Source organism: Canis lupus, chromosome 26 (assembly GCF_011100685.1).
Source record: "Canis lupus familiaris isolate Mischka breed German Shepherd chromosome 26, alternate assembly UU_Cfam_GSD_1.0, whole genome shotgun sequence".
NCBI lineage: Eukaryota > Metazoa > Chordata > Mammalia > Carnivora > Canidae > Canis > Canis lupus.
The window spans coordinates 9,975,021-9,989,773 of record NC_049247.1 but is presented as its reverse complement, the minus strand read 5'-3'; the positions used below and the strand labels follow the sequence as shown (position 1 = coordinate 9,989,773).

General features: G+C 36.8%; 1 protein-coding gene across 1 annotated transcript in view; it reads left to right on the top strand.

Annotated features, from left to right (window-relative positions):
- The window catches only part of NAA25 (N-alpha-acetyltransferase 25, NatB auxiliary subunit), a 78,620-nt gene that overhangs the window by 35,256 nt on the left and 28,611 nt on the right, over positions 1 to 14,753 (top strand). Inside the window, exons 10-13 of the mRNA XM_038575133.1 lie at positions 1,123 to 1,292; positions 2,378 to 2,490; positions 9,880 to 10,087; positions 11,087 to 11,176. Coding sequence (XP_038431061.1) covers positions 1,123 to 1,292; positions 2,378 to 2,490; positions 9,880 to 10,087; positions 11,087 to 11,176 — 581 coding nt within the window. The remainder of the gene's footprint in view (positions 1 to 1,122; positions 1,293 to 2,377; positions 2,491 to 9,879; positions 10,088 to 11,086; positions 11,177 to 14,753) is intronic.

Sequence of the window (14,753 nt, the reverse complement as noted above, 5' to 3'; positions counted from 1 at the left end):
CCAACGTGGGGCTTGAACTCATGACCCTGAACCCAAGGTCGAGTTGCATGCTTTGCCAGATGAGTCAGCCAAGTGCCCCCAGAGAGAATGGCAATTTAGAATCTTTTCTTCCAGCTTTATTTCTGTCCATATACTAACATTTATTCTCATTATTTAACATAAAAATGCAGTCCAATTAGACATAATGGTTTGCAACTTGCTATTTTCTTCCTTTAAATATATCTTGGGCATCTTTCAATTTATGATACATATAGATTTGTTTCATTCTTTTTAGTGACCTCTTAAGAGAATTCCAGCTTAAAGATGTACTATAATTCATTTAACTTGCTCCCCATTGATGGACTCATGGACACTTGGATTGTTGCTGGTTTCCTTTTTTTGTTGTTTTCTTTTTTTGCTATTCCAGATGAAAACACAAACATAGATGGGATCTTCTGAAAAAGTAAGCAGGAGTTAAGATGGTAATGAGCTGATGCTTACTTTGCAATATTAACTGAGTCATCTAATTTTTCTCAGCCTTCATTCTTCAAGCAATAAAGTAAAATTTACTTAGATCTTTTAGACAGTATTTTTTTCTTTAAAAAAAAAGATTTATTTATGTATTTATTTGAGAGAAAGAGAGAGAGAGAGAGAGAGCTTGCACTTGTGAGCACAGGGAGGACCAGAGGGAGAGGGAGAGAAGCAGACTCCCCACTGACCACAGAGCCAGATGTGGGGCTCAATCCCTGGACCCAGAGATCATGACCTGAGCGAAAATCAGGAGTTGGTTGTTTAACCAACTGAGCCACCTAGGTGCCCCAGAATATGGTAAGTTCTTAACCCTGGTATAAACAGAATATAGACAGTATTTTATATATATAAGGTCATATGCATTCTTTTTTTAAGAAAGAGGTAGAGGTAATTAGTCACTGTGCAGTAATCAAAGGCCAAAATTAGGAATAATCCTGTGTCATGTGACTTGTCGGAATATGCTTCTGGTTCTCTTTTACTCCCATATTTCTAATTATCAAAGTGCTTTTTATTTTTAAAATTTTTTTCTTGAAATCAGTTTAGCTTCACCTCTAAGTTTTAGGATGGACAATAGAGGTACAAAGATACCTTTTTTCATGTGTTTATACCTAGCTCTTTAGAAGGAGAAGTGCATTATTCTGCAGAAGAAGCTGTGAAGTTTATAGAAGATCGGATAACAGAAGAATCTAAAAGTTCCCGCCATCTCCGAGGACCACATCTTGCTAAACTGGAACTGATTAGACGTTTAAGACGTCAAGGTTTTAATGATGAGTATAAACTAGGTAAGAACCCTTAATATTATTTGGGAAACCATGAGAAGATACAGATAGGCCCCCCATATCCAAGCACAGTATTCATTCTCTGAGGTCTATGATGATGAAGTCATGTTTGGGAAACAAACATTTTCATAACCTGAAAATATCTACTTATGAATGGATTACTGATACCATTAGCCCTCAATCCTATCTTCAACTCAACTTAACATTAGTATCTCTCCCTGTTCCACCAGAGTCTTTATCAGGCATTCTTTTTTGACCCAACATTAATGTCAGAATCAATTTCAAAGTGAAATAGCCAGTTTTGTCAAAATTTCAAGATTTCATGAAGCAGATGAAAGATTTCTTGAAAATCTGCTTCAAGCACTTACAAAACCATTGATGAAAGAGTATCTGGTGGAGTTAGAGGAATTAACAGTTAAAGGAAAATTTGTAAGGACAGTGACAAGATGGGAGAAAAACAGGATTTGGGTTGAAAATCTCTGCTGCTTAAATCCAGTTCAATTTGAGAGCATTTCCTTTTTCATTATTTTAGTTTTTGTTTTTAATTTGAGGAAAAATAAGAGGTGTGCTGGTAGCCTCTGCATATCCAGGTTTAAATTTTCCATAGTAGTAATCTTGCTGGGGGTTATTGGCTTGTGACTCTTGCCATTTATTTTCTCTTCTTTTGGTGAGCCTGTTAAACATTCCCTTTCATTTCGTTAACATTTAATACTTGTTAAAGTAAATAGTTTAGGAACTGTGGAAAGAAGCATGTTTGTTTAATGTTTGTGTATAAATTTCAGTCTTTACTTAAACTCTAATGAAAACTTTTTAGGTATTTAAACTTTTTTTTTTTAAGGGTATTTAAACTTTAATGAAAAGTGTTACATTTCCTAAGTGTAATAACAAGTAAACTGAGTTTGTAAGATTCAGCTCCTTTTTACAGTATTTGTTTAAACGGACAAGCCATCCTCCAACCGTCAGTGTCATTCTCATTCAAGCAAAATTTTAATTTAATTGAAATAAAGGTTTTTCAAATCAGACCTCTTAAATTAGAAATTGCTTAATTCATGAATTAATTTAGTGATATCTTTTTTGCTCTCCCTTAGGTGATCCAGAAGAATTAATGTTCCAATATTTTAAAAAGTTTGGGGATAAACCTTGTTGTTTCACAGACCTCAAGGTGTTTGTTGACCTCTTGCCTGCTACACAATGTACAAAAGTAAGTATAGTTTAGAATTCTGTTCGGTGCCTGTATTTACTGTAACTAGGTTAAAGTGTGTGTGTGAGTGGTGAACATGAGATGCCCAGGTAACTGCTGTAGCAAGCCAAGGATTCCAGGTGCTAGCAGATTAAGACATGATTTCTTGTTAAGTTAAGCCACAAGGAGAATAAGCCTCTGATAGTTAGATTCTTTCTTGTTTTATGGTGAGGTGTGGGGTGGTTTTTTTTGTTTTTTGTTTTTGTTTTTTTTGAATTTTAGATTCACCTGTAGCTGTAAGAGAAATAATACAGAGACCTCTGTATACCCTATTCCCATTTTGCCCCATTTGTAACCTCTTGCATAACTATATTGTAATATCATAATTAGGAAATTGATATTGATACAATTCACTGACCTTATCCACATTTCATCAGTTTTACATCTGCGTGTGTACATATGGTACATTATGTGTGTATTTAATGCAGTTATGCAGTGCATGTGGATTCAGTGACCCCCACCAGCGTCATGATACAGAACAGTTCCACTACCAGGATCCTATGTGCTACCCCTTTGTACTGGCAGCCATCTCCCTGTACCTCCCTCTTTCTCTCTGTCTGTGTCCCCTGGCAATCACTAATATGGCTTCTATTTCTGTAATTTTGTCATTTTAAGAATGTTATGTAATAGAATCATATTATGTATAACTTTCTGAGATTAACTTTTTTTCTCCCTCAGCATAATTCCCTGGAGATTCATCCATGTTACATGTTTCAGTAGTTCATTTTTTTTAAGATTTTATTTATTTATGTATGAGAGAGAGAGAGAGAGAGGCAGAGACACAGAGGGAGAAGCAGGCTCCATGCAGGGAGTCTGACATGGGACTCGATACTGGGTCTCCAGGATCCCACCCTGGGCTGAAGGCAGCATTAAACCACTGAGCCCCCCGGGCTGCTCTCAGTAGTTCATTCTTGAGTATTGCTGAGTAGTATTCTGTGGTATTGATGTGCCACCATTTCTTTAACCTTTTGAAGGACATCCAGTTTCCTGTTTTTGGCTGTTAGAAATAGAACTGCTGTGGACATTTGAGTGCAGGTTTTTTTGTGTGAACTTAAATCGTCACTTCTCTGAAAAAAATGGCCAGTGGTGCATTTTGGTTTGGTAGCTGCATGTTAGGGTTTTCTTTCTTTTTTTTTTTTTTTTAATAATACAGTAATTATTTTATTTATTTATTTGTTTGTTTAGATTTATTTATTTATTTATTTATTTATTTATTTATTTATTTATTTATGATAGTCACAGAGAGAGAGAGAGAGAGGCAGAGACATAGGCAGAGGGAGAAGCAGGCTCCATGCACCGGGAGCCTGATGTGGGATTCGATCCCGGGTCTCCAGGATCGTGCCCTGGGCCAAAGGCAGGCACCAGACCGCTGCGCCACCCACAGATCCCAGGGTTTTTTGTTGTGGTTTTTTTTAAGAAATGTCTAAACTTTTTCACAGTGGCCATCCCATTTTAAATTCCTATTACCAGTGAATGAGTGATCTAGTTTCTCCACATCCTCATCAGCATTTAGTGTTGGCACTATTTTTTTATTTTAACCATTCTGGTTGGTGCATAGTGATATTTTATAGTGTGTGTGTGTGTTTTTTTTTAAGATTCTATTTATTTATTCATGAGACAGACAGACACACACACACACAGAGGCAGAGACATAGGCAAAGGGAGAAGCAGGCTCCATGCAGGGAGCCCGATGTGGGACTTGATCCCGGGGCCCCAGGATCATGCCCCGAGCTGAAGGCAGACACCCAACTGGTGAGCCACCCAGGTGTCTTTAATAGTGGTTTTTTTTTTTTTTAATTTTTTTTTTAATTTTTATTTATTTATGATAGTCACAGAGAGAGAGAGAGAGGCAGAGACACAGGCAGAGGGAGAAGCAGGCTCCATGCACCGGGAGCCTGACGTGGGATTCGATCCCGGGTCTCCAGGATTGCGCCCTGGGCCAAAGGCAGGCGCTAAACCACTGCGCCACCCAGGGATCCCTTTAATAGTGGTTTTAATGTGCATTTACCTAATGGTTAATTATGTTGAACATCTTCTCATGTGCTTCATTTGCCAGCTTTATATTCTCAGTGAAATGTGTGTCTCCGTCTTTCCTCACTTTCTAGTTGTTTTTTTTTTTTTTTTTTACTATTGAGTTTTGAGAGTTTAGATATTCTAGACACAACTCTTTTGTCCGAAATGTGGTTTCATATATTTTCTCCCAGTTTGTACTTGTCTTTTCATCCTTTAATAGGATCCTTTGCAGAGCAAAGTTTTAATTTTGATGAATTTATTTTGGAATAATTTTAGATTTCAGAAAAGTCATGAAGATAGCACTTCAGTGTATTTGGGGTAGGATAGAGTACCATATAAAGAAACATTGGCAAGTATAATGAAAGTCTATGACTTTGATCAGCTTTACTCATAAATACCTATGTAATTAGTGAAGGTTGCAACGAAGCCTTTCTATCGCAGAGTTGTCATCACCTGTTATTCCAGAATGCCTTAGTGGAGGTGACTAGAGTATTTGTTTGGTCGTCATATCTTCAGTCCAGCAAGCTCAATAGTTGGCAGTCTTGAGATGATGTGTCTAGGGCAGATGGAGCAGTGCATTCTCAAACTGATAAGTAGCCAGTGGTATCTATTGTTTTTTTTTTTTTTTAGCGATTTTATTTATTTATTCAGGAGAGACACAGAGGCAGAGACATAGGCAGAGGGAGAAGCAGGCTTCCCACAGGGAGCCTGATGCGGGACTCAATCCCAGGACCTCAGGACTATGACCTGAGCTCAAGGCAGATGCCCAATCACTGAGCCACCTAGGCCTCCCTCTGTTGGGTTCTGAAATGACTGACACTTTGGTTTAGTAAAGCTATTCTTGGAGTGCTGTGCTCACAGCGCTCAGGCCAAGCTTTAGAATTTTCTGAATTAATTGTAACATATCCAGAAAGGGGGTTTTGGGTTGTAGGAGGACTTGAAAGCATAAGAGGGAGAAATAGTTGAGTGGAAGAGAAGTTTGACTTGGTGAGGACAGAGTCCTTCCTTTCTTAAAATGAAAAGCCCTTGTACAAAAGGGATTGAGAATTGGCATGGTAAGAAGTTGTTACAGGGAATTTAGAATTTGGCCAGTGAAAAAAAATCTTTCTCATAGTCAGATTTCTCTAAAAATAGATTGTGTGAGTTTCATGTTACTAGAGAGATTTAAGCAGAATCTAGAACCACATGGAAGAGATTCCTTCAGTTAGTGTTGGTTGCACTAAGTGCTAAGATTTGGAACAATTGATCATGTCTTACATTGCTTTTCGTCTTGTAAGTTGAAGCATCAAATAATGGGACTGCTAAGTGCTAAGATTTGGAACAATTGATCATGTCTTACATTGCTTTTCGTCTTCTAAGTTGAAGCATCAAATAATGGGACTGCATTAAAAGGACACTTAAATTACTATCAGCTGAGATTCATAAGGGTTTGCTAATGTGAATCTAGTACAAGCACCTCTGATATATTAGTATGTTTGAAAGTCTTAGGTCATCTCATGTGATCTCATGTAGTAATAATCTGAGAGGAACCCTCTAGAAATGCTGGAATACTAACAGTGACAGGTAGTCATTGTTCTGTGAAACAAAAGATTTAAAGCTGTTGCAATGAGTTTTGTAGTCCCACATAAATTTTTCATTGAGGGGGTAATTTTGCTGCCACAACTTTTTAAATGTAGGATGACTTCAGTAGCTAAAAATTCTGCCACTCAGCAGTGTGTTTATCAGAGGATTGCAAACTGTTCAGTAAAGTTCAAGCTGAGAACTGTAGTCGTAATGAATTAGTAACCCAATCATTTAAAACTGGGACTAACTAGCTCCTAAGAGTAGGCCACTGAATCCAGTTATCCTGAAGTGGTTCACGCAGAGTGATGTTTTTGTTTCCTTTATCTTGGGGTTTTAAACTAAACAAATGATTCCAGTTTTTAAAGAAGCTTTTCGCATATCAGTAAAACTGTACAGACTGGAATAAAGAATGAATATATTGTTTCATGACAAAACCTATCTGGAAGATTCTTTAGCATTCCCTGAAGAAAGCATTAATAATAAGAATCACTAATATATAAAATAGCTTACAAGAATGGAACAGTTGGCAGTAGAAGCTGTATAGGCATTTAATCAAAAACATGAAAACCAGTGCTGCAGTTTCTTTGTTGCATATGGTTATCTGATCATAATAATTAAAATTCATATAATTGGAGACAAATTGAAGCAAAATTGTTCTAGATGTGAAACTGCATGAGTGGAGTTTTCTTTTTAATTTTTACTTGTGTCAAAAAATTTTATGGATAAAGTTGAAAAAGCCAAATAGCACTACAAAGTTTCTGTTGACAAATAGTAGCAGCTGTTTGCCACCTCCCCACCCCCTCAACCCCTGTTGTGGCTCTCTACAGGTAGATCACTTTCAACTCCTATGTGTGTCTTCTGTGATTTACCTCCATATTTCTAAATTACAGATTTGTGTAGCTGTTTATTTTTATAGTTAAAATCTTAGTCTGTTGGAGTCCTGTTGTGGAAAGATGATCTTGTTTACAACAACGTCCTACTTCTCTCCTTATGTACTTGCCTCCAGTTCAGTGTTAATTCAGAATTTATATTTTTATGACCAATGGCTGTGCCACTTTGTATATGGAGATTACCTTTCTTGCACAACTTTCTCAGAATTCATACTTTTTATTTGATTAATCCCAATCAATCTGACAGAACCATAAACGTATAAAACTTCTCTGAGTGTAGTCTAAAACATGAGGTGATCATCTGTTCCATTCTCCCCCAAACCTCCTCCATCCCCTGCCCCTCACCCCTCACCTCAGGAATACTTTTTATAGAGCCTGTTTGCCACCTTTTGTGTTGGGGTCTCAAACATTTGGCATGTGGCATTCTGGGATTTGGTTGGGATTAGGGGGAGAGGGTTAGGGTGCCCATCCATCACTGAATAACAGAGTTTCACTTTATCCTCTTTTTTTTTTTGAACCAACATAGAGGTTTTGTCTATTTATTTATTTATTTTTAATTCCAATATAGTTTACATACAGTGTTAAATTAATTTCAGATACACAGTATAATGATTTAGCAGTTCTATACGATATTTAGTGTTCATCACAATAAGTATACTCCTTGATTCCCACTCACATCCCCTCTGGTAACCATCAATTTGTTCTCCATAGGTAAGAATCTGTTTCTTGGTTTGTCTCTCTCTTTTTCCCCCTTTAATTTGTTATGTTTCTTAAATTCCACATATGAATAAAAACATATGATATTTGTTTTTCTCTGACTTATTTCACCTGCCATTATATACTCTCTAGCTCCCTTCATGTTGTTGCAAATGGCAAGATTTCATTCTTTTTTATGGCTGAATAATACTCAAGTGCACGTACCTATGTGTATACACTATATTTTCTTTGTCCATTCATCTATTAATGGATACTTGGACTTCTTCCATAATTTGGCTATTGTAAATAATGCTGCAGTAAACAAAGGGGTGCATATATTCCTTTGAATTGGTGTTTTCATATTTATTGGGTAAATACCCAGTAGTATGATTACTAGATCATATGGTAGATAAGGAGGTGGAGAAGAAGAAACCCTTGTACTCTGTGGTTGGGAATGCAGGCTGGTATAGCCACTGTGGAAGACAGTATGGAGGGTCCTCAAACAATTAAAAATAGCACTTTATCCCCATTTCTAGCTATGCCTGAGTCTGTAGTACCTCTGGTTTGGCTTCTCCTTGGGAATAAAACTGTAGGTTTCTTCTGGGTTTAGGAAGTCAGTCTGTGAACTAGAGGAGGAGTTGAACTTCTTAGATGGAATTTAACTAGCTCTTTTCCTGTTTCAGTCTTACCAAGACTGGAGCTTTCTGGTGTCCTGAATTTTTGCCTTCCAAGGTTTTGTGGTTGGAATAGACTTGCTGCCCCTTGTGCATGTTAGATTTCTCCCCTGTGTGTAGGTTAGTACTTAACACCTGCCATTCTGCCTTTTATCTTTGAAATCTTGTTAATGCTTTTTACCTGTTGTTATCTTTTCACATGTTTTTGATCCTGTGGTTTGATTCTTTGTTGTCATCTTTTTTTTTAAAGATTTTATTTATTTATTTATCTCACACACACACACACACACACACACACACACACACACAGGCAGAGGGAGAAGCAGGCTCTATGCAGGGAGCCCGACATGGGACCCGATCCCTCGCTGAACAAGGAGCCTGATGTGGGGCTCAATCTCAGAACACTGAAATCAAGACCTGAGCTGAAGGTAGACTTCCTCCCTGCCCACTCCCCTAAGGTAGATGTTTAACCAAGACTGAGCCACCCAGGCGCCCCAAGCCTATATTTAATATATAATGGGAATGATACATTTTAAAAACTTCTTATGAATTTAAAGAATTAAAAACATTTTAATGCAAGATGTTACCATTGGGAGAAACTGGATGAGAAGGGGACATGGGATCTTTCTGTATTCTTTTTTTTTTTTTCTCAAAGATTTTATTTATTCATGAGACAGAGAGAGAGGGAGAGAGAAAGAGAGAGAGAGGCAGAGACACAGGCAGAGGGAGAAGCAGGCTCTATGCAGAGAGCCCAACGTGGAACCCCATCCCGGGTCTCCAGGATCACACCCTGGGCTGAAGGTGGCACCAAACTGCTGAGCCACCTGGGCTGCCCCTGTATTGTTTCTTACAACTGCATGTGAATCTATAATCATTTCAAAATAAAGCTTTAATTAAAAAGCAATTTAGGGATGCCTGTGTGGCTCAGTGGTTAAAGCATCTGCCTTTGGCTTGGATCGTGATCCTGGAGACCTGGGATTGAGTCCCGCATTGGGCTCCCTGCATGGAGCCTGCTTCTCCCTCTGTCTGTGTCTCTGCCACCGCCCCCCTCTGTGTCTCTCATGAATGAATAAATAAAATCTTAAAAAAAAAATTTTTAAGGCCACTGACATAACTATTCCTCTCTATGTAATATTTTCTTTAAGAATTTACTTATATAGCAGTTACAATTGTAGACTTGTTTTTGGTAATTGGTCTTTTTATAGTCTTCCTGATTAAACTTATCATTGCCATATTATATATTATGTTGATGTGATATAATTTATGAAACGTTTTTACAATTCTTTTAATTTTTTAGTTAGTGTAGTACCTGGTATTGACAGATTACTTGTGGACAACAATGAATTAGCATGCCATTTTCATTGGCCTTTTACCAGCATTATTTGTTGTTAGAAAAGTTTTTTAGTAATTTTGATAGCAAATGTCTTTTTCTAGACCGTTTCAACATTTGTTAATTATGTTCTGCCAAAGATAAGTTCTGTTTTGAGATCTGTGCTTTTTTTTTTACTTTGCAGTTTATTAATCAATTACTTGGAGTTGTTCCTTTGTCGACACCAACAGAGGATAAGCTGGCACTGCCTGCTGACATCAGAGCTCTACAGCAACATTTGTGTGTGGTGCAGCTGACGAGGTTACTTGGCTTGTACCATACTATGGATAAAAATCAGAAACTGAATGTGGTCAGAGAATTGATGTTAAGGTACCAGCATGGACTAGAATTTGGTGAGCAACCTTTTAAAATGTGTAGTAGTTTCCGGATTTGCTAAGTTTTAGTCCTTTTTTTTTTTTTTTTTTTTTTTTTTTAAATCAGAGTACCTTGTTATAATGAGTTTGGCAAGGAGAATATTTTGTCAGGTGGGAAGACTGTTTGGAATGTAAAGCCTTTTTTAAGTTTGGAATTTTATTTTTTAAGATTTTTAAAATTTATTTATTTATGAGAGAGAGAAAGAGAGAGGCAGGCTGAGACACAGGCAGAGGGAGAAGCAGGCTCCATGCAGGGAGCCCAACGCGGGACTCAATCCTGGGACCCCAGGATCACGCCCTGGGCTGAAGGCAGGCGCTAAACCACTGAGCCATGCAGGGATCCCCAAGTTTGGAATTTTAAATAATTAAAATTTTCCATATTCTTCTTGATTGAGCTAACTCAATCTGAGGCTCATATGAATTACATGGAGTTTATAATTGTTGTGACATTTTCTGCTGATTGGCCTTAGTATTTTTAATATATAGACTGAAATTGAACAAAATGAATGTTGTAAATTATGAGGTAAATGTTTGAGAAGTAGATGATCTTTAAATTGTAGATACATGTGATAAAGTGTAAATTATCTGACAAGATGACATCTCTAATGTATCCTAAATCATTAGACGAAGTAATGAGCCTACTATTTATTACTTTAGTAGTACATGGCCCTTGGCTTCTGTTCTTCTCTTTACCTGAAGCCTCCTTCCAAATCTTACTGCTTTCCCTTTGGTGCCATTGAGGGTATCACCTTTGCTCTGGAACTCTTTCTTCTGTTCCAGCTGAGTGTGGCCTTACCTTCTTTTGAATCCTTTGATTCATGGCTTATATTTTTCTTCTGGTATTTATATGACTCTTATTACTTTTCATTTCCTCTTTTTATCTTCTCCCTCCTGTCACTTTTCTGCTTTAAAAAATTCCTTTGGGGCTGTGATGTTGAACAAATGTTAAAATACAAATATGGGGTTTTTTCCCTACAGGGAAGTCCTGTTTGAAAACCGAATTGCAGTTTTCAGACTATTACTGTCTTCTTGCTGTCCATGTGCTTATTGATATATGGAGAGAAACAGGTAAGGAAGAGTGATTTCAGTTTAACTTTACATTTTGCTTTTACTGATTATAAATCCTGAGAATAATTATATAATCCAAGAATTTGATTTATGCTTTTAGGTTTTCCTCCTTGCCCTTTTCCAGGTTGCTTTTAGAAGAACCCATCTCCAGATAGCCCCGTCTCGGTAATCAGGATGATTTTACATCAGTGCACATCTGTTTTTATTTTTTAGATTTTGTTAATTTGAAGTATAGTTGAGACACGTTACATTAATTTTAAGTGTACAACATAGTGATTTAGACAATTCTGTACATGGTGCTATGTTCACAATAAATGAAGCCATCATCTAGCACCATACAACACTGTTATAGTACTGTTGATTATATTTCCTATGCTATGCCTTTCATCCCTGTGATTTATTCATTGTACCTTCCACTCCTCTTTTTACACCTGCCTCTCGTCTCCTGACAACTTCCCATTCTCTGTATTTGTTAATCTGTGTCTGCTTTTTTTGTTTGTTTTTTATTTTTTAGATTACACATATAAGCGAAATCATATGGTATTTGTCTTTCTCTAACTTATTTCACTTAGCATAATACCCTCTAGGTCCATCCATGTTGTTGCAAATGGCAAAATATATTTTTTTTAATGGCCAAATAATATTCTTTGGGGTATGTGTGTGTGTGTACACGTATAGATACCACATCTTTATCCATTCATCTATTGATGGACACTTGGTTTGCTTCCATATCCTGGCTATTGTAAATAATGCTGCAATAAATATAGAGGTGTGTAATTCTTTCTGAGTTAGTATTTTCATTTTCTTTGATAAATCCTAGTAGTGGAATTGTTGATTTGGAAGATATTTCTATTTTTAATTTTTTGAGGAACCTCCACACTGTTTTTCACAATGGCTGCACCAGTTTACATTCCCACCAACAGGGCATGAGGAATTCTTTCTCTCCACATCCTTGTCAAACTTGTTATTTCTCATTTTCTGTTCTGTTTTTAAACATTTCTAAATAGTGAATAATGACTGAACTACCTATTACAAAGTTACAATAATTAAATACAGAGAACCTGACTCAGAGATAGATGTATAGGCCCATGAAATGGAATAGCTTTTATTATTCACTTGAAAAAATGTTTAGGAGAATGCATTCTTTTTTGGAATATAATTTTAATTGACCTGTTTAGGACAAAAAACACAATACATGCTGAAGGAAGCATCATGTATCATTAAGCAAGAAAAGGATGATTCAGCAAATGGTATTGTAATTACCTTTTCTTTAGGTCTTACTCCTGGCATTTTCTTTTATTAGCATTTAGACACTTATTGCATAGTATTCACAAGAATAAATTGCACAAGACACAAAGGGCTAGGGAGACTGTACTGTGCGTGATGGACACAATCCCTGCCCTTGGGATCATTTCATGGAGCACTTGATTTTGATACCATCACCCTCATGCTTAAAATCCTTTAGAGGTGCCCTGTTTTTCTGAGGATAAAGGTTAACCTTTTTAGGATAGTGTTTACAATGCTTTTTATAATCTAGCCTCTGCCTTTATCTCCAGATTCTTAGGTACTTAAATCCTAAATCTCCTGGGGTTTTTTGTTTGCTAGTATTAGTAAACATGGTGGTACCTCTCTTTGAAATAACTTCCTTCCTTCCTTCATCTAACTTTTACTCAAATGGTGCCTCTGACAAGCCTGTCTTGATTTCATCCCCTCCCCCCATTGCAGATTTTATGCCCCTTTGTGAGTACCCCTATGCTAGTACTTGTTACACTATATTGTCCTGGAGATGGAGGTGAAACCCTATTATCAGAGTCTTTGTCATCTGAGGCCCAGAATTGTGAGTTTGCACAGGGCTATAAAAAAACCATCATTAATGAACTGACCTTTTAGTAATTTGGTCCCTACTCAGATATTCTTCCTCATTTATCCTAGCATCCATTCTTGCTCATAAGTGACTGTATGGCTTTGCTGATCTCTTGGTTTTTTTTGAACAATGTGTCTGCCCATATAGTATTAGCTAACATTTGTTGATCATCAGGTACTTTGAAAGTGCTTTACATGAATTAACTAATTTAAACCTCATAATAATAGAGTTAGGATTATTGCAGTTTTTTTATAGATGAAGGAAAGATAGGGCAGAGAGAAAGAAGCTAATTTTCCATAATCATACAGTGCAAATACATTGGAAAATTGCCAGTATTATAAAGATGCAAGATTTCTTGCAGCCAATGAAATTGAAGTGCTTCAATCAGAGGCATAATCATTGTCCAAGGTGGATCTAACAGATACTAGAAATCTATAGAAATTTGTTAAGGATGTTGGAAAAGCCTGATTTTAATGTGAAAGATTAAGAAGAGCATTTTAAGAAGTTGATGATGCTCTCAGACATTTTGCATAAAGCCATTTGTTTATGATTCTGCAAAAGTAAGATGAAGAGTTAAGGATGTCATTTTTACCTCTAGTTTTATTGAAATGTGGTCAGCATATTACATTGTATTAGCTTAAGATGTATAACATAATGATTTGATGTATGTATATCATGAAATGATTGTCATCATAAGTTTAGTTAATATCTATCACCCCATAGCTAGGTTTTTTCCTTGTGATGAAAAACGTTAAGATCTATTTTCTTAGCAGCTTTTGAGTAATGGTATAGTATCATAAACTGTAGTCCATACTATATATTAATATATTCCCAGAACTTACTTCATTTTGTTATATTACAACATTTAGTTAGAAAATTTTTTCCCAAAAGCCTAATCGATCCTTCATGCCTTTTTTTTTTTTTTGCTTGATACTTTTTTGATTTGAAGAATTTGTATACAGTTGTATAGTTACAGCCTAAATTTTGCAAAATAAAATAATAAATGTCTATAAGAGTTGGTTTAATGGTTGAGAAGTGTGAATTATACCGTTTTTTTCTTTGAAATTTTGTTTCCATTTTAAGGAGATCTCTTTAATTTTATTTATTTTTATTCATTTACTCATGAGTGACACAGAGAGACAGAGCCACAAGCAGAGAGGGAGAAGCAGGTTTCTTGTGGGGAGCCTGATGCAGGACTTCAATCTCAGGATCACACCCTGAACCAAAGGCAGATGCTCAACAACTGAGCCACCCAGGCATCTTTTTTAAAAAGATCTTTTTAAAAAAAGATCTCCTTCGTGGAGATCTTTTATTTTATTTTTTTAAATTAATTAATTAATTTATTTATTTATGATAGTCACAGAGAGAGAGAGAGAGAGAGAGAGGCAGAGACATAGGCAGAGGGAGAAGCAGGCTCCATGCACCGGGAGCCCGACGTGGGATTCGATCCCAGGTCTCCAGGATCACGCCCTGGGTCAAAGGCAGGCGCCAAACTGCTGCGCCACCCAGGGATCTCTGTGGAGATCTTTTTTAAAAAAAACTAGTTATCTTTGAATAGCAGGACTTCTTTTTTTTAAAAGATTTTTATTTATTTGTGAGAGAGAGATAGCGAGCATGAGTGGGGAGAGGGTCAGAGGGAGATGCAGACTCCCCACTGAGCTGGGAGCCTGATGCAGGGCTCGATCGCAGGACTCTGAGATCATGACCTGAGCT